The sequence below is a fragment of the Protomyctophum bolini genome (genome assembly GCF_963924005.1).
Source record: "Protomyctophum bolini genome assembly, chromosome: 6".
Lineage (NCBI taxonomy): Eukaryota > Metazoa > Chordata > Actinopteri > Myctophiformes > Myctophidae > Protomyctophum > Protomyctophum bolini.
This window is the reverse complement of record NC_137867.1, coordinates 25,818,079-25,844,605: the sequence shown is the minus strand read 5'-3', so window position 1 is coordinate 25,844,605 and position 26,527 is coordinate 25,818,079. Positions and strand designations below refer to the sequence as shown.

Below are 26,527 nucleotides of genomic sequence, written 5' to 3'. Positions count from 1 at the left end.
CTTTTCCCTTTTTTACCTCCTTTATGACGAATTCCTGTTCTGTTCTTTGGCTATATAGGTGTCTATTTGTACGTCTCTAAATGTTTTGATGATTTGAACATGGTGGACCCTCTTGTAAACACGTGTAATGCTTTATTGGGTCGTCCACTCACAGTTAACAGTCTTTGTATTGAGTTGTGCTTGAAATGTAGGCTACTGTAATTCTGCAAACTGTTAATAAATATTTCAATCAATCAATCACAAACAAAATACTGCATTTAACTGAATAATTGTCCAATATGTCTCTGGATTTGGATGTCAATATGTCCTTTGATACTAAAAATCATACGCTTACATTATAATAAGTTATATTATATAAGTAATAACCCTGTTATAATGTTATACCGGTATGTACAAGACTTTCTTTCGCTCACGTATGCTTTGACCCTTTTGCCGTTCCGTAATGAGGGAGTAGCTTGGGGAGTAGACACCAGTGTTGCCAGATTCTTTGTAAGAAATAAGAAACCAGATCTAGGAAAGGGGGGAGAAATACATAATTATGAAATTATTTAGGGGTCAATGAAATGAAAATATTTGTGAAGCATTGATTTCATAGAAAAACAATAGAAAAACCAGGGCCTTAGATATGGCTTAGCCCTGGTCCAGTGGTTACAGCGAGTCCTGTAAGCACTGGACCAGGGCTAGATATGGCTCTGAGAAAAACAAGCCAAAGGTCGCATATTTTTTATGCAGACATGGCAACAGTTATAGTCACGTGACCAAAGATTGCGATAGAGTTCTAGGAACAAAACAAAACAAAACAAATGACAGCTGATCTAGGGGGCTGCCGCCTGCCTTACTGCTGCCTGGATGTGTTGCAACATATTTCTGACAACGTGAGTAATGATATTATGGAACTGTTGTGAGGCAGTTAGAGGTAGCCCAAGCTGTAGGAGTGTAGGGGATCCAAATAGCAATAGAAAAACAAACAGACAGCACAGCAACATAAGTGACAGTGACGATAGCGTGTTAGCGTAGCCATGTCAGAATAATCGAAAACGAAAGGAAAAATGAGTTTCCATATGGACTTCTTCACTGGAACAGAAGGTATAATAATAGACATGTTTGATACTTCCTTGGTCCCTTCTGCTACCGAGGTTCCTCAAGCAGGCCCCATAACAAGGCTTGTGTAGCTTTAGTCATTGGCAAGGTTTATCTTGACAACACAGTCAACTAACTGGTTAGTCAGTCAGTAACTGGTTATCTACACCAGTGACTCTGCATGCCTGGTACTGCCTAACTTGTAGCTGTTCGAGCACATTTTAGTTGAAAGGCCTGTTGTGAAAGAGAGGAACATGATGTTTGTGTCTTTCTTTAGCTACTGTTCTACATTGATCTAGTTATAGTTATACTGTGTCAGGCCTGCTGAATATGACTTGAGAGCTGGGAGGCGGTGACGTGAGCAGACGTTAAAAGATGGAGGCTGTGAGACCAAAGAAGACCAAGTCCAAAAGTAGCGGGAGGTCTCAGGTGATTTTTACCTTAGCCAATTCTGTTCACTGTTGCGTGAGGACGTCTCATGTGCTCAGCCTCACATGTTCAAAACTAGGGCAACATTGGGAAATTAATTTGATATGCTTTTTTTGCGTTCTTCCAGCAGGCCAGGAAGCAGAAACAGGCAGAGGAAGTCAAAGAAGTTTCAACCCCATCAGCTGTGTCTGAAGAGAGTCTCACCAGCTTTGGTTTCACCGATGTCCCCCTCAGTCTGCCATATGAGGGAACAGACGAGCAGCAGCCAGAATCTGCCCAGACCCCTGAGACCACAGCACAGTCCTCTGAGAAGCATCAAGCTTCCTCGGCATCACAGACATCAATCACATCACCGTTGGCACAGACTTTACATGCATCCCCTACTTTGTCAACATCTCAGGCTGCAGTCCAACCGAAGGAGGCAGAGGAAAAGGTTGAAGGGGGTGCAGAGCTTAGAGTGGTTTCACAGGGCTCTGAGGTCGGGAGAGATGACGAGACATGGACTTGTCTTTCAACCCAGCTTGAGAAGCCACTGGCCCCCAGTGCCCCAGCTCTGTACCCCTCTCTCCCTGTGCTGGAGGAGGGTTTGATGCAACTCCAAGAGGAAGCTCTGAGGAACTGTAGGACACAGGGACCTGCAGTGTTGGCTCTTCCTGAGCAGGAAACGTCTCCTCCGAGTCTACAACCCCTTGAGTCAGTAGCTGAACTTTCCAGAAGCAGATTGTACCCAGAATTACCCAAAACTGAACCAGAACTTCAGGTAATTTACACACATGATGTGTCCGGCTGCTACTGTCTTGTGAAATGGGGAATTATTGTATGGATTACTTTTTAAAATTACTTTCGATTGGGCACACTCACAGCAGTATAGACGGAGTAGAATAGACGATGCCCACAGCATTATATGAAGTGCTTATTGTGTTACGTGAGCACACTTCAGTTTATATTCCTCAACTCCCATATAATGTTTCCAATGCCACAAATTGGAACACACGTGGTAACATACAGAAAATGCAGAATTATCAAAGTTATGACATGACGCCACTCTGGGGGCTTTCATTTTGGCCGTTTAGAGAAAAGCATTTATGTGTTTGCCATTTGCCAATGCAAAATGTATCCTAAGGAAAACTGTTTACACCTTTATTTCCCTTTCAGGCATTCTCGCTGGAGCAGCTGAGTGTATGGGAGCCGTGTGGGGGTGTTGGAGCGTGGCTGGAGGGTGCCGAGGTGTGCGCTGTCCAGTTCTGTGCTCTGGCCCGGCAAGAGAACCATGAACTGACCGAGCTGCTGCAGAACTACTGGCGCTGCCGCAGACAGCTCACACAGTCACACACGCAGCTCCATACACAGTCCTCTGAATGCAAGAGCACCCAAAACCGTCTCTGGAGCTTTAGAGATGAACAGCTTACACTGCAGGTGTGGAGCAAAATATAGTAGTATACCCATCTGTTGTTGTGTTATGCTTGTGCATTGCTTTCAGCATGATTTCCTCCCCTGCAGGGCGTGTGCGCAGACCAGTCAAAGGTGTGTGGATACCATCGATTCCAGCAGGCTGATTTTAGTCCAAGTGTGTTGGCCGAGTTGGGGAGACTATTTGATGCCCGCGCTGAACTGCTTCACCAGAAGGTGGCGCTGCATGCATACACTGCCCTGCTGTCCCGCCTCCAGGTGGAGTCCTACTTGTATCACCTGTTAAATGGTGAGACAATTATTATAATACAATGCCTGACAAAACTGGTTATGACCCATGTATAAATCTGAAACTTTACACTGGAAAACATGGAGAATAAAATAAATTGACATTGGTCCGTGCAGCGGTCTGTGAGATTACCACGCACACATACGTACTCTTCGAAGGTTTTTCAGTGCTCTGCTTATGAACTAACAGTTATTTGTGCTTCTGTTGTGTGCAGATTGTTCGAGTAGCCAAACGCAACCTTGCTCTCTTCAACCCTTGAAAGAGGCCATCAGTGTTCTGTTCAGCTTCACACGGAGAGTACTCGATGATGCACAGTTCCAGACAGACGTCCATCACTGGCTGGAAAATCTGGTACACACACACACACACACACACACACACACACACACACACACGTTCCAATGGTTATAATCATGTTGTGTTGTGAGACATGTCTGTGTGCCAATTCCCAGGTGGCAGTCCTACTACATGCTGGAGGGTCAGGGGAGCATCTGTACCTGCTGTGCCACCTCCTCTGCTGTCCTGCTGGAGTGGGCAAGTGGGCTGCACCGTTCCTACAGGTTAGACCTGGTCATGGCAGCACACAATTCAAGACAGACAGATATAATTATAATATACATGCAATAACAACATAAAAATAATAATAATATCGAAGACGGTAATCTTTTCTGGTTTCTACTTCAGATCAAGGTGTTGGGGAACAGCTGTGGAGTATCGCAGTTCATGCAGGCTCTAGCCATCCTCATGTCTCCAGCCAGGTGATTAGAGAATTTACAAAATGTACTAATTGACAGTTTGAGTATGAACATTTCATCCTAATCCTCCCTATAAATGCTAGACCTGGAATGTGAAAAATGTGATACACAGTGAGCAATCGGTTCAAGCTTTCATGAGTGTAGCAATTCACCCAGGCCCTTTCCCATCATCTTTTAATCCCTAACCTTTGCCCTGCTGCCCCCAGACACCGCACCGAGTTCCTGAGTCATATGAAGCCTTGTGAAGGCCAGAGCTCAACAGCCTCTGGCCCTGAGTCTGGCAACTGGACACTAGTGGATGAGGGGGGAGAGGAGGTAAGTGGGAAGTGGTTCAGTTTTCATTCAAACGTGGGGAAAAGACACCAAACCTCACTACTGGTGAGGGTCGACTTCTCAAATAGGCAAATAAGGAATCGAATAAAATAGGAAAAGCACATAACTAATGTATTGCAGTTCACAATACAATGTAATATCCGCTGATTTGTATTGGCTTAATATTGTTGATTTTCTGAACTTGTTTAGAGCTGTCCCCAAATATTCAGATTGGTCGTTCGACAGGTTTTATATTTTAATCTTATCATTGAACACACAGCCACATCATTTGTGCACGTGGCACTGAGCTTAAGTGTATCCACTTAAGTAAGCTATGCTCCCATGTTGATCTGCTGCAGGCTGCTTGTGGATGTTGTGTGGGAGTGACTGTCTGGGGTTGTTGTCCACTTTGGCTAAATGGGCATTATGATATACTGTAGTACACAGTAAATGATTTCACCTCTATGAACAATAAATGGTTTCACCTCTATGAACAATAAATGGTTTCACCTCTATGAACAATACTGTTTCAAACTGACATTTTGTTAATGTCCTTGTAGAGACAAGACGTCAGTGCAGTGTGTATAGTCTCTCAACAACTTAGTTTTTTTGAAGAAGATTATAGTTGAACTACAGCGAACACAACGGAAATTGTGATCTTTATAATCTTCAACAATAAGAAAAAATGAATTAGACATGAGTGAGTAACTAAGAGACATGAAAAAATATTTATATATATATTAGGTTTTCAACCACAGTGCAGCTTTCCCAAGTTGGCATTTCCTGGTTTTGCACTGTAAAGATGACATCTTGTGTCCTAATTGATTGTGATCAAGTTACAACAATAAAAGCATGGATTTTAAAACGGTAAAACTAGCAGGTACAAGGTGTTTACGCTGGGTTTGTGATACACAGTCAAATCTTTAGTGTTGGTTTAACCACTTAGGGCCCCTAATATAGAGATACTATGTATACATATACAACTGTTGGATGTAAATGTTTGTGAACATTTTAGCCTATGAAAAGTGGGTTAACTCATGCAGTACAGTATGTTCGCAAACCTCTGTCTGCAATGGTGTCTTCTTTGTACAGGACGAGGACCCAGACAGCAGCTGGTTGCTTCTTTGTGAAGAGGACCTCATATCCTTGCTGTCCCAGTTCCCCTTCCAGCAGCTTTATTCACACATGTTTGGGATGAGCAAGCAGGGTGAGGGAGTCTGCCTTGTCTTCCTGTTTTGTCATTCGGTTGAACCTCTGTATACGAGCTAACAAGCAAATCTCCTGTTCCAGGTGTTTATGAGCCCCAAGCTTGCTCTAGTCAGAAGATGATGCGTGTGTTTGCCTTTGCCTCCTCGCTCATTGAACTTCTGTCCGTTGGCCTCCAGACCTACAACCGGGCTCGATACCGGCAGCTAGTCAAGCGAATAGGACACACTATACGGTCAGTACAACCAAATCACAGGCTGTTAGAACACAAACTAATTGCACTGCAATACCTCTAAAAACTAGAGTCAACAAACATAAACGATCATTTAATTGTTACATTGTCCCCTCTGTTATCATCCTTCAGGATGACGGTGTGTTACATTAGTGACCACTGGGCACAGTATGTTAGTGTAAGTGATTCTGGAGGAGCCAGCTCCCACGCCCACAGCCTTTCTCTGGACAAGCTACAGCTGGAATATGACCACCTGTTTCTCCGCGCTGTTCTACATGTACTCAGGAACAAGAGGCGAGTTCTTATCCACAAAGTTATTTATTTACACTATGTGCTTTCAAGGGCCAAAGTATTTCAACACATATATTCTCTGCGGTGATCCCTTCCAGGTTGGGCATCTGGTTGTTTATGTCTGAGATGCCTTACGGGACTCTGTCCAGCTCCATGCTGTGGAGGGTCCTGTATGCCATGCAGTGTGCTGAGACGGCCGGACTAGAAACACCTGTGTCTGCAGATAGCACGCATGCCTGTCTGATGGCTCTCAGAGGTAACTGAAAATATAACGTGATTAACTGCCTATTGTCAGACTACCTCAAAGCCACATTTAACCAGTCACCAGTCTGAATACACCTCCAGGTTGAGAGTCAACCTATTTCTGAAGCAGTTTCCAATCCTTTGTTAACCCATTAAGACCTGGCCGATGCCCTCTAAATCAGTTGTTCTCACACTTTCAAGATATTAAAAAAAATAGCACCTGTACAAGCTCGCAGCGGCACAAAGTGATGTGCTGAGCTTGTATATCTGCTGTTTTTGAATAGCCAACGCAAACATCCCAGTTTTAATGCGTTAAGCCCTTATTGTGACGGTAATTTAATCTCTGATATCAATTTGACATTATCTATTGTTCCAGACCTTATTGATATTCTGTACTATTCCATCAGTTCCAGAGCACCAGGAGAGATTTGAGCGTTGGCTGTGTGAGGTCAACAGCTCTGACGGCATCTCTCTCCTCACGGCGCTGGCACACATGGCCACTCCCACTCAGCACTCTGACCCCGCCTTCATCACCACCATCGCCTTGCTCATCTACCAGGTAGGAGGAAGGCAGGAGGGGGAATGGAATCTATGATACATGTGACGTTTCATTACTTAATCAAATATAGGCCGTGATCATTTTCTTTAGGCAGCATCCTAATGATGATGGATTACATTATTGTACACGGAGAAGATGTAAATAATCAAACCGTAATGAAAAGTCCCTACATATTATCACCTTAAGTATACATCTTCTGAACTCTTTCTTTGGACCTACCTTTCCATTCCTCTCCCAGGTGTCCTATGTCAGTGTCTCTACCAGAGAGATCTATTCTAAGGTTGGGCGTGAATTGCTTGCTGCCATAGCAACAGCACATCCATACATCATCTCTGTGCTGCTGGAAAGACTGAGAGAAACCATACAGATAGTGGGCATGGTAGGTAGTGCCATTCTATGGGCTGTATTTTGTGTGTCTTAAGTACCAGGTCTTATTCCCTAACTTGAGTAAACTAAAGACCTGGAGGTGTGATCAATGCCATTTGGCTATTCTGAGTGGCCAAAGAGCATTGATCACGCCTCCAGGTCTTTAGTTTACTCAAGTTAGGGAATAAGACCTGGTACTTAAGACACGCAAAATACAGCCCTATCTGTTTTTAAAACTAAGATACTAGAGAAGGTTCACAGTGGCATTTACGGTATACAGTGATATTATTGTAAAGTTGTGTGTGTGTGTGTGTAATAGGTGGCATTATACCTATGTAAAGAGCTGCCACTGTGCATGTGGAAGCCGAGTCCAGAGGAGGTGCGTGTAATCGGGTCCTGGCTGCTACAACACCCTCTCTCTGCTGTGGAGAACCGGTTGGCTTGTGTCATACTGGAGGGACTGAATTGGGGCTATGCTCAGGTTGGTAGTATGACCATCTCAAAATGTCACACGGATGTGCTTGTACACGTTTTGGGATTTTACAAGATATTTTAGCCATTTCAAATGAAAAGTGACTGATTAAGGTTCCAACAGATAAAGATTTTTGAAATGTGTTTGGAGCACAAAAGCTGTAAGCAGACTGTCCTTCCTCTTTCATCTCCCTGACGAGCTCCAGTGAAGAATTATTTTATGGTTATTATTAAAACCTCCTCCATGTATTTGTCTCTGTAGGACGGCTCTCTAGCCTTGCCTTCATCCCTCCACAGTGAGGTGGCTCTGCTTGTGGCTGAGGCCTATCAGAAGTTCCTCACTGATCAACCTTACAGTGGCCTCATATCAGAAGGCATCAAACAGGTAAGATCAGATAAAACCATATTTATCCCAAAGGATAAAGATGGACAGAATATGAGAGTATGACGATACAAGGATTAACATCACTGCATAAGAAGATAAATTAATAGGGGAGAATGCAATTTCAGCTCAGCTTTGTGCAAATGTAGGGAATAGTCACCCGGTATGTACTTGAGCACCAATTGAGGACTACCACTTTTCAACCTATCTTCATATAATTGGTCCTCACTAATGATCATGATAAAATAGCACAATTATTTTCTACTCTGTGTTTCATGGGAGGGCTGTGGGCAATTCTGAAACCTGTCCAGCAGTGACGGGGAATCCAAGCTAATAGAAACTGCATGCTTTTATACCATCCCAACTGGATGATACGTTTGCACAATGGAAGCGTTTGGGTATACGCACAATTGGAGACTTATATATGGGTGGAACTTTTGCCTCATTTGCTCAACTGCAGGAAAAGTATAGACTCCCTAGGAGTGACCTTTTTAGGTTTCTACAGGTTAGGAACTACATCCGTAACTTTTCTCCCACTTTTGAGAGAGATACACCTTCATCCCTAGATAGGTTCCTTCTTAATAATACAGTACCAGACGTGAGGGTGTCACATCTTTATGAATCATTTCAAGTGGCAAACCTAGTCCTACCTACTCCATCAGATATTAAGCTGGCATGGGAAAATGAACTGGGGACTTCAATTTCAGACGAGCTCTGGGAAGACAGCCAGACATTGCCTTATCCAGTTTCGAGTCCCAGATATTTCTTCGCATTGTGACAAATGTAATACAATAGATGCAAATCTTCTTCATAGCTTCGCCCTTTGCCCTCGGATACAAAGATATTGGATTAAGATATTTGAGACGCTCTCTGATATTTTGAGTATTCATATTGACCCCGATCCTGTACTAATAATTCTGGGTTTGTCAGACTCCATGCCTATGTTGACGAAAGCACAGAAACAACTCTTCTCATATGGTCTGATTACAGCGAAAAAACTAATTCTGACACACTGGAAGAAGGAAGAGGCTCCTGCATTTAAGCACTGGTTAAATGAAATGACTAGTACACTTCATCTTGAGAGAATAAGGTATTTCCTGAGAAACAGGGAGAGACAGTTTGATAAGATTTGGCTGCCCCTTGTCCATTACCTGAGTAGAAACGATTAATAGACAGGATACCATTGATATGGTTGACTGTACGCCATTTTCTTTTCAGATGTTTTCCTTGAGCTTTCTATCATCTTATTATATAGTATGCAATGTCACTGAGCAGTATGGGTGGGAGGGTTAAGGGATTTCTTTATCTTTTTTGTCTTTTTTTTTTCTTTCATTTTGTTTCATAATAAAAGTATTTCATATTATAATTGTAATAATTTATCTGTTCAATAAAAACATATTTGACAAAAAAAAGAAAAAAGAAACTGCATGTTTTCTACTCCTGAAAATTGCAATGCGGCACCAACCGAGATCATAAGTTGTGGATGACTTTTTTTACTATACCTCTTTGTAAAAAGTTTCCCCTTCTATGTCTTATCGCAGGTGTCCTACCTTGCCAGTGTCCTCCGTTTAGGTGTGTCCCCTGAAGCATCTTTTAGCCAATGGGCATGGCAACTGTTGCTGAGGCTCAAGCTCCATGCCAATACCCAGAGCCCTCAGGCAGCTTGGTCCGCACCAGGCACGGCCCCTAGCCCGTCCCCAGAATTCCCACATGCTCCCAGCATGCACCCTGTTCTCCGCGCTGTGAAAGCAGGCATCCCTATTGGATGCTACCTGACCATAGCGATGACAACAGTGGGACACAGGTTTGCACACACACACACACACACACACACACACATGAGTTATATAAATATTGTATGTTATATTATTGCCCCAAATAATTTCATCAGAACTTTAATTAAGGTGGAGTCTGTATCACAGACTACTGTGTTTTTATGTTTTACAGCGTTTAATGTTTCTTTTATTTTTTATATTTTTCTCCCCCCTTGGTAACCCTGCGTTTGTATTGTGTGTTGTTGTAGTCTGGAACAGTTCTGTACAGAGGGAGTTGGTTTGTTGAAGAGTCTGATTCAGTCTCACCACCTGAGAGCTGCTGTGCACCTGCTGGACAACATCCTGCCTCCAACCTACGCTCACAGCTTCTACCTGCTCAAGAACACCCAGTGAGAAACATCCTAACTAATTACAGCCTATTGATCGTTGGCCTGTGGCTCTGAGAGAAATGGCTGGCTTAGTCACAAGTAACAATTTTCCATCGTCCCTCCCTCACAGGTTTGTGAGCTGTGTCCAGTTGTTCTTGCAGTATGACAGTGTGTGTCCTCAGGGTGTGACGCAGCAGGTCACCCACCGTGTGGCGCCACTCCTCACCGGGGCCACCTATGGAGACAACGTCAGACTACTCAACAGTGTCATACAGGTGCACCACAAAGACCCTTTATAAGAATGAATGCATTTTTATGTACAGTTAAAGCTGTACATTGCTTCCACTGACACCGACACAGAAGTCATAGAATAATCAATAAGGAATCTTCACTGTGTTACAATCCGTGCGAGCACCGAATTTCAAAACGGAAGAACATGCACCAGATAAACTAAAGCTGTTGGCGTTTACTTCTTCCCTTTAAACGCTGATATGAAAAATGTTATACCCTAAAGGCCTATTATATATATTTGTTTTTCTCTTATCTACTGTATGTATTTTTTATAATATTTCTTCTATGTGACCGCAATGCACCAAGTTAAATTTATCTTATGTGAACAGAGTTCTGATTTTATATTTAACATATTTGTTTTAAGTATTTGCATGTAAGTCATAGACTTACTAAATAGTAAGTCTATAACTATTTAATGTAAGTCTATAACTAGAATTGTAGTTTTAAAGCTTTAAAAAAAGGTGGGTCTGACCAATGTATTTTGAATCTCCAATTCCAGAGCCACGTGGTGGAGAGTTCCAGACCTGGGCGTGTGGGTGCTGCAGCAGTTCTAGAGTTCTGGGTTGGGATTGTGACCCAGCAGAGCCTGTGGTACCGGGACAGAACGGTCCTGTTCCTCATGGATCAAATCTGCCGTGCAGCTTTCTTCCACCACCAGGAGGAGTGTGTGCAGAAATTATTGTACCAACAGCATAAGGTACACACACACACACACACACACACACACACACACACACACACACACACACACACACACACCGTAGATAACTGCTGGAGTCCTATGGGCCCGTTGTTTTTTAAACACATGAACCATAGCATCCCTATCTTGGCCATGACATAATAGGCAAACATTTTCCAAAAATAGACAAACTACCAGCACTCAACGTGTTGTCAGCTTGTAGATCGGCTATTTGTGGTAAAGAGATTTGGTGTGGAGCGAAAAGGGTAGGGGACCACTTATAGACCCCTGAGGGATACCAGTCAATGAAGTATATTGGGTTTCAGTGTGGTTATTGGGTGCAGGCATGTTAGGAATTAAGAAAATAGCATTATTGAGGAAATATCTTATTCAATATGATTGACTGACAGGCAGGCATGACGAGCAGCAAAAGTGTTAAGAAACGGTGGGTCAAACAGGCACACACGATTGAACATCCATTTCCTCCTCTTCCTTACATTGTCACATAGTGGTACCTAAAGTATTGTATTCATTTATTTTATTGTATCTTTCAATGTTCCCTATGTAGAATGCTTTAGGTTACCATGGAGACCGAGGTCTGCTCTCATCTCTGGTTGGCTGGATTGCTGGAAATGCCACACCCTCCTTCATAGAAGGCCAATCCCTGAGTGGAGAGGTGAGAGTTCACACCCACAGTATTTTGGTCCATACCTACAGGGAGTGTTTATTTTGTCTGATTAATTCTCATAAATGTACCCACACTGAATGGGAATATTAGGCAGCGATAAAGCGATACATTTATTTATTATTATTATTATATATTTTTACTGTGAATAAAATGAAGGATCATCACCAAATGTATAGTTTGATGTGTAATATTCGTCAACGCATATCGTTTATTCATGTCGCTGCTGGTCTGTAAAGACCTTCATGCTTGCACTTTTTAAGGCAGCAGGTGAAGTTGTCAGTCCTAACAGGCCTGTCATGTCTCTGTTGGCTAGGTTTGGTTTGCCTGGCTGGTGCTGAGCATGGAAGGCATGTTTGAGGACGACTCTCAGCTCAGACGCTGTGTTGAACATGAGCTCCTGTCAGAGCCCGACCTCTCGCCAGACCAGGCCTTGAAGGTATCAAATTACACACACACACACACACACACACACACACACACACACACACACACACACACGTATATAGACATTAGTTGGATTGAACTACCATGTATTACGTTGTATTGTATGTGCACAGTAAATCCTCAGTGTTTGCATAACAACATACACAATCAGGACACTGTCTGTTTTAGATAAACACTTTACTGTGTGGTTAATATTAATATTAATATTAATCATCTGCCTGCGAGCCAGAAGGCACAGCAGCGGCTGAAGTTGCCGGTAGTTCCGTCTCTGAATCGGCTGCAGGTGTACCGCTGGGCGTGTCAGGCTGTAGCCACGCCCCCTGACCACCCTCTCCTACCACTGGTCTGGCAAAGATTCCTGCAGCTCTACCTCCGACAGCCAGGCCCTGATTATGGGTATGACACACATACCTGTAGACATATTCTTATTCTCTAGACTAGACCAAAGACTGATTAGTAAGCCATCGTTTTATCCATACTGTCCACCAGGCTGGTTGCTGGTGGTTGTATTGGCTGGAGGTTCTTCCAGGCCTCCTCCCAGATGTCTTTACTCAGAGACCTGAGGCAAAGACTCCAGGAAGTGTCTGACTTCCACCATGCCGCCAGCCAGGCTCTCAGGGTGCCACCACCGCATACGCCCTCCTCCGAGCCCCACAGTCCAGGGGATGAGAGCCCCCAGCCGTCGTACCTCACCTCTCCTGAGCTACACACGGAGCTGGTCAGGTAGGCCATGCCACACAACTCGTATATACAAACTTGGGCTGGGAGAAATGACTTCAAACAATATCACAATGATTTCAAACCTTTGTTACTGGTTATAACTACAGTATGTGTTATAAACCTTTATTTATCAATCCCACACCTCCTCCATTGATGTTAGTTGTAGCAGCTGACGGTAATGTGATTCCTTCCCTTCAGGTTATTCAGTGTGTTTGCCGTTTGGTTGGACGATGAAACACTCCAGAAGCAGGAAGTATACCTTCCCTCTCTCCCTCAGCAGTACGACCCTCACAGACTTGCCAAGGTCATGCAGCGTCAACAGGTATGTGTGCATGTCTGTTTCTTTGTATTGACCAGGGTATGTGTGCATACATGTGCACTGAATAATCAACAACTAGAATGGTGATGGTAGAAGACAAGACACAGTCAGATTACATTGTGAGGGATAATGTTCAACATGTTGTGTGTTTTATGATGTTGTAGGAGCTGTGGTTGGAGTATGTGGACCAGGAGCGTGTGCAGTATGACGAGAAGGAAGTCCTGGCTCTGTGGGAGAAGGTGCAGAGTGAGCCCATCTTCCCCCAGAACCAGAGCCCTGGATTCACTGACTACACCAGCCCCAATGCCGGTAGGTGTCCAAAAAGTCCTACATCTTACAATATGTTCAAGCTTTTTGTGGTTAAAAACAATAGATAAATAAAAACAATTGATAGGCAAACAATTAATTCCATTAGGTGATCGTGGTGAGTGTTTAAATAGTTACCACTTACCAGCCACTCAGACTTTTCGATGGCCAAAACGGTTGTAATGAAAGGTGACCGTCACTGCATCCATTTCAGCATTTTTAGCATGTCGTTGCTGTCGGGTGGAAACCTTGTAAGTCCAAAAACTGTTTTTTATTATTTATTTAAAGCTATTTAAAATAGCTTGTAGAGTGGCTATTTTCAATACTTTAGTGTGACACGAAAAAACATAAAATGTTGTGCCTGTCTCGACAGCCACAATATCAAGAGAGATGGGAGATCAGGTTACTTTGGGAATATTGTTTCAAATGTGTATACTCAGCAATTCTCTGTACATTTTCTGTTCTACTGGAAGACCCAATCTGCAGGATTTGGTATTAATTGTTCTCATTGTTGTCTAGTATGAGAACAATAGCTGTTTCTGTAAGCACATGCAGAATAGACTAAATAAATAATAAATAAATCAGAATCTTTAGTTTTTACAATTTAGTTTTGCTCAGTTCATCATGTATTAACCACTATAATCCTACGGATGTGTTTCTCTGTCACATTTTCGCTGTCGTTGTGTGCAGCCAAGGAGCGTATCCTGTCCAACCTTCAGAAGCACCCAGTGCCTCGCTCCGCTCCAGACATGCAGCCACAGAAAGCCCCCGTGGCTGCCATCCCCCCCACATGCCTCACCGACACTAAAGCTGCTTCTGAACTGCTGAAGACTGACCTCAGCACCCTGCAGGACCAGGCCAGGTACACACACACACACACACACACACACACACACACACACACACACACACACACACACTCGATCACACATTAACTTCAACTTCAAGTTTATTGTTACATCATGTGTATAAAAGCTCCCAAAAAAAAAAACTATATCAATTTAAGAAGACAATATCACAGTCTTTTGTGCAAGTAAGAGACTTAGCAGCTGATACAAGGTTTTATGTGCCATCATCACGGATGTGTGGGATAATCTCTATTGTGTATGTGGACTTTTATTTTGTGTCAGGATTGCAGTGTCACGGGAAGCCCAGCAGGTGGCAATGGAACAGGAGCTACTGGAGAACCTTCCTCTGCTCTATAAGAACCAACCTGAGCAAGTCACCATGAAGCTGGAGTGTAGAGGAAAGGGTGGGCAGCCCTGTCAGGGAACTGCAAGCATCACTGTCACGGTAAGGCCACATACATTCTCACTCCAAGATTTCAGAATCTCTGTATTCTTCATTATTATTAATTTGTGTAAATTCTGCTGTTTACTGTGTGTGTGTGTGTGTGTGTGTGTGTGTGTGTGTGTGTGTGTGTGTGTGTGTGTGTGTGTGTGTGTGTGTGTGTGTGTGTGTGTGTGTGTGTGTGTGTGTGTGTGTGTGTGTGTGTGTGTGTGTGTGTGTGTGTGTGTGTGTGTGTGTGTGTGTGTGTGTGTGTGTGTGTGTGTGTGTGTGTGTAGTGTGAAAGTGTCCACAAACAGGAAGCAGTACAGGCTCAGATACTGTCTCTGCGTAGTGACATCAAGAAGCTTCAGGCAGATGCCATGGCTGCACCTCCTCAAAGCCTGGCCAAAGCTGCGGTGCACACAGAGAACTTTATCACGTCAGTATATACAGAGACCCCCCACAAGTAAATTAAATGTATTCATCTGACAGTGTCTCACTAGGAATGGGAGTACAAATGCATGTTGTCATGTGCTCAGGGCTCTGGTGAATAAGTACAAGGCACAGAAGAACCCTGCCGTGCAGAACGTTGGGGTCTCTGCCTTCTACCAGGTGGTGTCGTTTGTGTGTGAGGACACACTGAGACACCCACCAACACGCCAGTACCTCACCTCCTGTGTGGAGATACTGGGACAGGTAAACAACAGCACACATGCACAAACTCGCAAACACAAAATGTGGCCTAATAGCCATGTGGTTATGGCACATCATTGAGTCCCCAGTTCGATTCCTGGGCCGGCCCATTTTCTGTATGTCATTTCCCTACTCTCTCTCTCCACATGTCCAGCAGTCGAGCAGTATCAAATAAAGGCTTAAAAATGCCCCAAAAATGACTAAACATGTGTGTGGACAAAGAACCTTTTGATTAGTAATAGATGAAAGAGATTAACCTCTTAAGCCCTATATGCTTCATTCAGTTTCAGTTTATTTTTTATTTATAGTGCAACATCACCCCAAGGAGGTCTCTGCGCACTTTACAACCCAATTCATAGCAAAAAACACAATAACAAGGAACCACAGTAAAGCATATTAAAAATTAATTGACATCTGATGAGTTATAGATCAGCTATTTTTTAAGTGTTTTGAAAAATGGGGGGGTGGGTAAAGTGTGAAAACTTTTCAATTGGTCAATGTGTCTAAAGAATGAATTGGACAACTGTAATTGTGTGTCTTCCGTAGGTGTTCATCCAAGGCACGTCCGCAGAGTGTGGCCGTGTGCTGAAGACCATCCTGGAGCACAGGCGTCTGTGTCATCTCCTTTCCCCCTTTTTCACTCCCAACGCGGCGCCCAATCAGATCGTCTTCCTCTACCAGGATGTGGTGACATCACTACACTCCGACAGATCTGATGTCATTTTCATGCTGCTCACTAAGGTTAGCCACGTGCTACAGTCTCTGTCACACAATGGTGATAATTACATGTCCTTAACCCATTTAGACCAGCTGCCACAGCCACGTTACTTCCCCTTTACTTTATCTCTGAAGCCGGCGATGCACGTCTCCCTGTATTTTGTAGTCTTTTTTTGGATTTCCGGATTAAATTCTGTGAATTTCTCAGAAATATCTCGGCCTTAGGTTTTAGAAGCTAGAAGGCTTTTTTCAAAATCTGCCTCTGGACTGATAGTCCATAGCTTATTAGTAATAGACTCATATAATAGAGTCTCATGGATTAAAGTTCTCAGTTGCTACGACTGATTTCTGTCATTTGGAGTCCATATAGAAGCCAGCATGTCCTCTATGGAAGCACGTTGTGCAGCGAAAGTAGCCGATCTACAAGCTCGCAGGTACATTGAGAGCTTGTAGATTGGCCTTTGGTTATTATTTTAATATTGGAGCATTGGAAATGGTCAAACTATCAATATGTGCAGAAGCATCTTCCATAAAATCCCAATGGTCTGGGATATTTCATAAAAGCAATTTCTTCACCTGGTTGGCAGTGTGAAGGGGCTCCTTTCACACTGTTTCCCAAATCCCATATTTTGCTTTAAGGTCTCAGCTCCTCTCGTGCTTTGTCTCTGTTCTCTAGTTTGACTTGTTCCACTGGCTGACCGAAGCACATCCCGCCTTCTCTGAGAGAACCCGTCTGCTGGAGCTGGTGCACGGTGCACTGTGCGTCTGTGGCCGGGACCCTGAGCCTGACCTCCTCACGCCCTTTCACCTTTTCACAAAACACTGGACCATGCTTTTACGACACCATTTCCCCGACCACTACAGCGATTGTCTGCGTCTGCTTATGACCAGTGAGTGTGTGTGTGTGTGTGTGTGTGTGTGTGTGTGTGTGTGTGTGTGTGTGTGTGTGTGTGTGTGTGTGTGTGCACGCACGGTAAAATATCTATATTGTGTTTTAGTATAGTAGTTTTTTAGGTAAAACGTGGGGAGTTTAAAGGTCCTGGATAGTTACGTATATGCATTTGAGTTGGATAAAAGCATCCTCTAAAATGTTGTGACAGCCCATGGAAATATTATATTGTCCCTTTTATTACCTGCCTAAGGAAACCCTGAGACACTGTCCTTGGTGCTGTATTAGCTAAACTCTCATAATTCTCCATGGAATGTCACTTGACAAAAAAAAAAGATGTGTCTTATTGGATCTAAGTATTTTTACGTATTCTCTTTTTTGTAAATGTATTTAAAACTTTGTCAGGCTCCTCAGACCAGTTACTGAGTCCAGAGTGTTGGAAGGTGACCCTGCGAGTTCTGAGCTGCTCACCTACCGCCCAGAGCACCAAGGCCAAGACTGAACCAGGAAGCAGCACTACTGACGGCCGAGGTACTGCCATAAGTCCCCCACCAAGGCCACCATCCTACAGATCCCCTGTCAGCCTTTCTCCACAGCAGGTAAGGATCCAAAAGCAATGTCACTGGCTTAATATTGATGTCCATAATAATAAATAACACAGCATAGTTTGACTTTGTACTTAGCTACCGGTAATCATTATCTCTGTCTGGCCGGATTATGTTTTCGCCCCCCACATTGACTGTCAAACATGGTTTTGATATTCCAGAATGTTTGCCTGTAATTGTTTTAAACAGTGTGTCGCAGCCTGGGAGGTGGGTATTTTATTTTTGAGTGGTGCAACCACTCCCTTACGGAGCTGTGTGTTGGCTGTTTTTCACCACCTGCGCAACCTAACTCACACACAAACACATATTAACTGTATATATGATGATTTTGGGTGTGCCAGTAACTCTCATTTCTCTACCGTTTCGGAAGTGGGGCAGCTTGCCGGAACCGGGCCGGCACCCTAGACGTGGTCCTGTAGGTCTGGAACTTTCGGGGAACCCCACACAGAGTTGCACCACTCACTTCACACGGGTGTGATTTTTACAAGAACGTAACATCCAATCAATCCCAATTTGGAATCACATGTTGCACACTATGTTGTAACACTAAACACCCCAACCCCACCCCCAGCCCTGATGGCTAAAACCTAAGACTACCTCTGGCAGTTTATCAGAGTTTCAGTATATTAAAATAAACCAATAGAATTTCCTCTGATTTCTTTATTTTTTTCTTTTGCAAGTACATGTATACATAAGAATGAATATGAATGATATTTGACAGTTAGTTAGAGGGGCTTATATAATACAAGCATAATGGTGTCAAGCATCTTGACAATGCTTTTTTTGGCCATTAACAGGTAGAGGAGACCGTTGACTGGCTGAGCGATTACTTTCTAAGGAGTCGCCTCAGTAAAGCTGACTTGCGGACCTTTGGCCTGTACTCTGCCTGGACCCCGTACATCAGTGAGGTTGTTACTTTCTGGGAACATCTGATTGGTTGTCTAATCAATGTGCACCTCAGCAGCTGTGCCAGGGAGCCAGTGGGCAGCAGCAAAGTTCTGAAAGGTAAACTGGTGCTCCAGTCTGGGAATGACTGGATAATTTTGTAGAAAATGGTGGAACTAGCCAATATAATAATAGCTCAAATTGCATGGCTAATATATATAGGACTTAAGTGGTTAATGTGTTTTCTACTCAACTCACTGACAGTGCTGCACGACCTGCACAGTAAGATTGTGAAGTTATTTAAGCCGTGGATCCTACCAGTGCACACCGACGATGCCAGGTAATCATGGCTCCTCCTTCTCCTGCTTTCTCTTGATACCACTATTCAGTTACAATTCTCTCACTTACGACTTACCACATGATTGTTCCTTCCCATGTCTTAGTAACCCAATTTGCTATCCTTGGTTGGAAACCGATGCCAGTGCTGCAGGCTGTCTGGTTGGCCTCTATTCCCAACTCATTGACACACTACATCACAAATTCAGAGGTGACACACACACACACACACACGTACACACACATTCCATTATCTAAAGTGAGTCTATTCTAGTCTGCCCTCGTGTACAGAATTTACAGTTGCGTTTGTGTGTGTACCAGATCGTTTGCTCCCAGGCCAGAGAGGAGCCCTGTGGCTGTGTATGATGCAGTACTGCGAAAGCTGCACCTCTCCTCGCACCCCCGAGTACCTGCTCTATCTGTACCACATTCACCTCCGCGGCCTTCCCTGGAGATTCCTACACCCTGACACTCAGCTCATGGAACAGCTCTTTAAAGTATGACAACACGGTCCCTGGTTCTGACCACTGACCTGAAAACCCTGACCCCAAAATGTAAACACTGGACCTAGACATGCAAGCCATGCAGCTGTAAACTTCAGACCTTGGTCCTCGTTGCTGCCCTTTAGCCCCTAACTTATATAATGACCCTGACCTGCATAAATATAGTCTCTGCAACCTGTCTCTAAATTTGCCTTTGCCTATCAAGGACCACAGGGATATTATCAATAATAGTCTAATGGTATTGTAATGGAAAACCAATCTGATATCACTCTACAGAGGAAGCAATATGATCTGTGTCACATTTCCTTCATTTCATTGAAGTAATTTGCTATGTTTTTACATTGTGCTGCTGTTTCTTATTAATTCTCCATAAACCTGTTCTCCTAAGGTTGAGAGGGGGAGCCCCAAGAGCTGCTTCCTGTTCCTTGGAGAGGTCCTGTGCGAGGTCAACTGGGTCAGCGTCCTGAACGACAGCTTCCAGGCCCCGCCCAGCACTATGACGCAGGCCTATCCAACTCTAGCCAGTGTGGGCACTCATAAAGAGGCACACACCATGTTGGTGTATCTTCTCTACATGTTAGTTTTCCTCACTAAAGAGGAGAAGCTCCTCAGCCAGCCGGTACGTCCAAATGCTTATGTTTTCTCAGTGTCAAGGAAAACTAAAATATTCAATTCTATTCATCGTTTTTCTTCTTTTTTTTGTCCCTTTTCGTGTAACAGGATTCCCCTTTACTCAGCCTGTTGGTCCAGTCCTCCTCCCTGCCCTGGTACCAACTGGACCTCTCCTCTTACCAGGGCATTCTGGGATACGTCGGCACCCACTACCCTCCTTCCCTGCTGCTTAGCACTGACTCTGCTCCTCATCTGCTGCTCAAGTCACTGCACAGTGCAGCTGGACTTCACCCACAAGCCCATGCCACTCCACATGAGGTGAGAGAGAATGGATCATCTTGGATGTTATTTTATTGTTTCATTGTGGAGCACTCGATATTGTGCCCAGAGAACTTACAATGCGCCAAACGGTTGTTAGGTTTGAACGTCACATCATGTGCACTATTAGCACAAATAGCCTTAACATATTTATTTTTGCAAAAAGGGTCCCTTTAAGCCTTACTGGGTAATTGGTCACTACCACCATTGCAGGTCTTTAGTTCATTCCTACTGCTCCCAGGAGCTCTTAATTGATCCCTTTTGAAGTTCAAAGCGGTTGTGTTAATCGTGTTCTGTGCTCGTTAGTGCATCAAAGACAGCAATCACTTTGGTAGTTGTCAAAGAGGGGAGGGAGGAGTGACGCAGATCTGCAGTTTAAAGAGCTTCTGTGAGTTCCCCCCGCCCCTGGCAGATTACTTAATTTTGCCGGGAAAAGTGACCCATGTACAGTTTAATTGGATGTGGATGTTGTGAAACTTTTGCCAGTCAATAATTATATCAAATTAAACTTTTGTTTTATTCATCGTTAGTTACACAGTATAGCTTTAGGTTTTGATATTTCAGTTTTTTTGTGTATTTGTTGCACTATCTCTCAAAAAAAAAGAAAAATGTAAAGCAATTTTTCTGCCTTTATTTTATAGTTTACACTATAAGCAGACAGAAAATGGGGGAGAGAGATGGGGAGTGACACGCAGCAAAGGTCGTCGGGATCGGGAGTCGAACCCGTGACACGCTGTCAGGCTAGATTAGCAGCCTAGGTGCCCAGACCGCTAGGCCGTCCCGAGCTGTCCATTTAGCTTTTTACCTAGTGATGTCCCATTTGTAATGATCCTATATTTAAAATGCACATTACTGCAAATGTGCCAAAATTGCCGTCCTCTGTGCTCAACAGAAGAACAGTCGGTAAGCAGCAATAAACAGGAAATAAATGAAATACTATATACTTGGTTAACTGCCACCCCCCAGGGAGGCATCCTAGGCCCCCTCCTGTTCTCCCTCTAATACTAAATATCTTTGCTGAAAATCTTGTAAAAAGATCTACAAGCTCACATGGCGTCTCAATGCAGTGCAACACGTTGTGATCTTGTAGATCGGTTTTAACAATTTTTTTGCCGAATGTTCACCCCTAGGGTTTTCTGGTTAAACAAACAATAGCTACAACAGTAGCAGGTGGAAGTACCATATACAGCCAGCCACACACCACCATCAAACACCAATCAAGCAAATGTTTGGTTGTTTTTTTTGTTTTTTTGGCCACTACAATGCTTTTCCAATGGGAGTCACATGGTTCGATCAAAAATTTGTGTTTGATTGCTGGTGGTGTTCTGCCCCTCCCCCCTCATCAAACACAAATGTTTGATCAAACCATGTGACTCCCATTGGAAAAGCATTGTGGTGGCCCAAAAAAACACAAAAACGACCAAACATTTGCTTGATTGGTGTTTGGTACGTGTGAATGCGGCCTAAGCAAGCTCCCAATCGTGTGCCGATTGAGACTATACCAACAGAATACATTGCTTGACTTTGGCAAGACAATATGGCACATTTCACTTGAGATCTCCCACATATAATCAGCTGTAGTGTGCAGCTCATCCCACAAATGCATAATCATTACACATGGGACATAAATATGGGATAGGATATTGAAATGTTCAGAATTGCTCAGCAATGTTTTGTTTGTATTTATAAAAAGAGTAATAGAATACAACAAAGAAAAGGTTGCTTATGAAAACAATACAAGCTACCGCAAACATGGTGGCACTGTGGCGGATCCCTGCATGGAGCTGACCAGCATATGCTTATTTCAGAGCAGTCCAAGATGTCATGATACTGTTTGTCTCCATAGAAGAATGCAGGATATTTCGTCACGTTATGTACAATAGTAGTATTTAAATTTATTTTGAAGTAAATGCAAAATGGTTGGGCGTAATTGGACCTTGTTATAACAGTTATTGGCCAAACGGTAAAGCAGCCTGTTATCGCACCACAATGAGGCCAATATGAAACATTTGGGGTGATGTGTCTTCCTTGTCCTACTGGGAGTATGCATTAAAGGTTTTACACCACTCTGTCCAGCTGTGTCCGGGATTAGCTGTACACAGTCACACGGGGACACACAGAACAGGTCCAAAAACATAATCAGCCTCCTGGCTTGTTGGCCTTGGCAGAGTTCAAAATGCCACACAAAATAATCTTTAAATGCACATGCACAAAGGAGAGAGTGCACTTTGCGATACCGTGCAAGCTAAAATGATAATAACAAGCAAACTCTGCTTCCAGGCAGATGTGCCTGTTAAATAAGTGTGTGTGTGTGTGTGTGTGTGTGTGTGTGTGTGTGTGTGTGTGTGTGTCAGGAGGAGACATTGAAGGCTGGAGTATGTGTGCGTTGGTGTGTACAGTCCCTGATCACTCTGGAGCAGGGAGGCAGCATCACGATTGGCAACCTGGAGAACCAGCTGGAGGCTTTGCTGGAGAGTGTCATTACATTCAACCCACCTGGTGAGATGATACATTCCTCATCGTCATCAATGTATCATCGTCTGTCTGTCAGCCAGGCATCCATCCATGGTGTTTTCAACCCCTTCTCTCTCTGCCTGTAGAAAGGGGTGTGGAGCAGAGGCACATGGCATTCTGCGGCCTGTTCAGCGATGTCCTGGCATTACTGAATGGAGTGGGCGTGTCCACGGGAGAAGCCCTCGCAGCGCATGTGATCGTGTGGCTGGACAGGAAAGGGAGGGGGTTCCCCATCCTGCCGCTCCTCACCGCCTGCTCCTGCTGTTTGGCATCGGTGCGTCACATGACGCGCATCATGGAGGCGTGCATCACTGCTTACTTCAACCACGGTAACTAACTACTGCCAACTGTAATATCAATATAAATATTTAGTAAATATAAAGTAAAGTTCTTTAATTTAGGATATCTTTAGTTTTACAAGACTACAATGTCTTTGTTTTCTTTCTTCTACATGTGCAGCAGAGGAGGAGTCTGCAGGTTGGGGTCCTGTGCTGGTGTCCCTACAGGTGCCCGAGTTGACAGCAGATGACTTCCTGTCTGAGAGCCAGTTAGGAGGAAGCTTCCTGACACTGTATGCCTTCATCCTGCAGCGTCTCAACACAGAACACACAGCAGCCAATGACAGGAGAACACTGGCTCAACTCAACTCATGGACCAGTCAGGCCTTTCCCAGGTATTTTCTCATACAATCATCCCTGACCCCTTGGCATTCTTTCCCTGCTATGGCTGTATTTGGAAATGTATATGATTGGTTCTGATATTGTACAATCTGTCTGAAGGGATTACACCTGTTGTGTGTGCTGTCATAGAAGGTTTTGTCTGTCTCCAGTGGTCCAGGTGATGAAGCCAAACTGTTCCTGTGGTGGCACAAAGCCCTAAACCTGTCTGTGGAGCAGCTGCAGCCCCAGGCAGGCCAGGTGGAGGTTGTAGGGGTAGCGTTGGGTCTGTTGCGAATGCAAACCAGGCTCTCTCAGCTGGGAGAGGAGAGACTTAATTCTGGGCTGCTGGGAGCCATAGGCCTTGGAAAGAAGTCACCTGTTTCCAATAGGTAAAGTAACAGACACGTATGGAGGGCTACAAGCCATATATTATGGAACTGGCTATTCATATATCGGTCTATTCACATGCCATGTCCATTTACATGTAGGTTCAGGGTGGTGGTGCGTTGTCTGGCAGCGTTCCTTTCGGTCCAGGTGCCAACAGAGACTGAGATTCGTCTGCAACCCAACAGTGACCTGCAGCTCTCTGCTAAGGCACAGCAAGTATGTTAAGCACATGGTGTTTTTTGTACCCATATCGTTTTCTTGTGTAATTAAGTTCTAATAACTTGTATGCTCTTTGTGTGTGGAGGTGTTGGGAGCATTGGAGGCCATGACCAGCAGTAAGCAGTATGCTGAACTGGAAGACTCTGTGAACAAGGCTGTTCAATTCATCCGCTACCCAGGACACAGTCTGAGAGATGGACCCAGACTCCTGGCCCTGCTAGCCAACCTCCTATACCCTGACCTCAAATACCTCCACATTATCCGCTGAGTGAGCACAATTCACTGGTGACGCAAGCCATCAGACCTTAATCTCTCAAGACAGATTCAGAGCTCTGCAGCCGAATATGTCAGCAACTCCAGTAAGACGTGTAGATCTGCTGTTATTAGGTATGTAAACAAAGGGGCACCACTGCAAGAGGAGAGCTGATGGAGAGTGAACGGGCCATTCGGGCCCCGACACAGGAATTCTTTGCCCCTTTTTTTGCCGATGGATTCCCAGATTGATCACACCCTGACATTAATGCTCGACCCTGGGTGGATGTCATGGCAAGTGTCACTGGCCAAAATCACATATTTTCAACTGAAAAGATTGAGATTCTTTACAGTGTGGCTCTGCAAGCAGTCGACAAATGGGACCTGTCTGTGTCCACAGCTAATCTTGCAAAATGTTTGACAGATCAGCACCAAGTGTCTTGTGCACGCTGCCAGTAGGCCAAGGAAATACCACTGCTTCTTTTTTCACCCCACGTTTTTAAATATTTAACTTTAATTTTCCAAAAAGTCAGTGATGTCATTAGACCTCATCTTGTTTTTCAATTGAAACTATGTCAAGTGACACTTATCACAAGGGTTGTGCTAAGGATAAATTACCGTTTAGTATGCTAGGTAAAATGACAATGGAAATCTGGAAGTCTGAAAAGATTGTATGCCGCAGCGAGACGATTCCAGTTTTCAGCACTGTGTCTGGATTTTGTAAATATCTAGCCACCAGCAGAAGCTGCACAGCTATATCTTCAAGAACTTAAGTTGTGTGTTGCCAGATATTGAGAGATCACCACCAATCATCTGGGGACTTCTAAATGCTAGGACAGCACAGTGAGAACAATGGCTAACAATTGCTAAACCAATGACACAATACGAAGGTGGAGTTTGGATTTGGATTGGCAATGCAGTTTTATTTTTTTTCCTCACTCAATCATAGATTTTGCTCTTCGGTGAGGTAGCCAAGATCAAAGAATAGGTTTTATAATATTAATGTGTTTTTATGACTGTCTCCCTGCACTTTTCTCACTTCTGTTTTATGCCTTGTTAATTTGTTGCTTATTTTCTGTTGCCTATTTGAATATGAATCCTATATGAATAATATAATTCATTTCTGGAAAAAAATGTTGTGGTTTGAGGATAGGAGTCTTCATGCAGAATTCAGTTGGAGAACTTGAAGGGGTCCACAAATATTCTGGAAGAGCAATTTCATGGAGATCTGACCCAATTAAATACAGCTGAAGTAATTAACTTAATCATTGCCAATTCTAGTTTAGTTGCAACGTACAGTACATTCTGTAGTACTGGCCAGGTTCTACCATCTACCTGGTATAAGCATAGCTGCATGGCATGGTTCTACCATCTACCTGGTATAAGCATAGCTGCATATGGTTCTACCATCTACCTGGTATAAGCATAGCTGCATATCATGGTTCTACCATCTAACTGGTATAAGCATAGCTGCATAATGCATATCATGGTTCTACCATCTACCTGGTATAAGCATAGCTGCATATCATGTTTCTACCATCTACCTGGTAAGCATAGCTGCATATCATGGTTCTACCATCTACCTGGTATAAGCATAGCTGCATATCATGCCTGCCTGTATTACATATCTGTTTGGTTGCAATTTGCCAGTTACACATTTTATCTATGGCCAAAAGTGCTTTTAGTTGTTTTTGCCAAAGGGATCTTCAATTTAATTTGTCTTCCATGTCAATCTTTTGGAAAAGCTTGTATTATGAAGTATATGAGTACAGTACATTTACAGCACTATTACATTTTGTGTATGTATTTTTATGCACCACAGCATTGCTGTTCCTCTTAAATGTGTGCAATTTAATAACATTGCTCAAACTATCAGATCAATAAAGCAGTAGGGATGAACTTGTAGAGCCTGTAAATGGAATTGGAATACTTTTTAACACACCACGCATTTGTTTCTCCCTAAAAGCTATGCGTGAGACATTTTAAAATAAAACCATCCATATCATTAAGTCATATTATTCAAGATGGCTGTCACATTCTCAGTCACTTGTTAA

At 43.6% G+C, this 26,527-nt stretch overlaps 1 protein-coding gene across 5 annotated transcripts; it reads left to right on the top strand.

Annotated features, from left to right (window-relative positions):
• Positions 1 to 777: 777 nt before the first annotated feature.
• Positions 778 to 26,063, top strand: epg5 (ectopic P-granules autophagy protein 5 homolog (C. elegans)). Of its 5 annotated transcripts, none has more exons than XM_080765914.1 (46): positions 778 to 875; positions 1,400 to 1,509; positions 1,640 to 2,269; positions 2,665 to 2,925; positions 3,010 to 3,208; positions 3,423 to 3,559; positions 3,661 to 3,768; positions 3,893 to 3,966; positions 4,170 to 4,278; positions 5,368 to 5,482; positions 5,566 to 5,716; positions 5,846 to 6,007; positions 6,103 to 6,260; positions 6,655 to 6,806; positions 7,045 to 7,185; positions 7,492 to 7,653; positions 7,906 to 8,028; positions 9,567 to 9,829; positions 10,049 to 10,189; positions 10,299 to 10,443; positions 10,959 to 11,156; positions 11,707 to 11,814; positions 12,140 to 12,262; positions 12,500 to 12,666; positions 12,760 to 12,993; positions 13,189 to 13,312; positions 13,474 to 13,618; positions 14,306 to 14,477; positions 14,746 to 14,908; positions 15,181 to 15,323; positions 15,424 to 15,580; positions 16,124 to 16,318; positions 16,971 to 17,184; positions 17,589 to 17,782; positions 18,586 to 18,793; positions 18,938 to 19,013; positions 19,117 to 19,220; positions 19,331 to 19,506; positions 19,901 to 20,131; positions 20,233 to 20,442; positions 22,797 to 22,941; positions 23,043 to 23,285; positions 23,416 to 23,629; positions 23,786 to 24,004; positions 24,104 to 24,218; positions 24,307 to 26,063. In XM_080765914.1, exons 2-46 carry the CDS (start codon positions 1,456 to 1,458, stop codon positions 24,487 to 24,489), a joined length of 7,746 nt encoding a protein of 2,581 aa, XP_080622040.1. In that variant the 5' UTR covers positions 778 to 875; positions 1,400 to 1,455; the 3' UTR covers positions 24,490 to 26,063. The 5 variants fall into 5 exon arrangements, with proteins under 5 accessions (XP_080622040.1, XP_080622039.1, XP_080622038.1 ...); XM_080765913.1 differs by having other exon boundaries at positions 1,637 to 2,269; XM_080765912.1 differs by having other exon boundaries at positions 836 to 875; positions 1,386 to 1,509; positions 1,637 to 2,269.
• The last annotated feature ends 464 nt before the right edge of the window (positions 26,064 to 26,527 follow it).

What these genes read in the sequence shown, in the direction of transcription:
- epg5 (XM_080765913.1), top strand. Translation starts at nt 1,456, where the DNA reads ATGGAGGCTGTGAGACCAAAGAAGACCAAGTCCAAAAGTAGCGGGAGG. An exon ending in TACTCAACAGTGTCATACAG is followed by an intron (nt 10,444 to 10,958) that starts GTGCACCACAAA and finishes CTCCAATTCCAG; the next exon opens with AGCCACGTGGTGGAGAGTTC. An exon ending in AAGTCACCTGTTTCCAATAG is followed by an intron (nt 24,005 to 24,103) that starts GTAAAGTAACAG and finishes ATTTACATGTAG; the next exon opens with GTTCAGGGTGGTGGTGCGTT.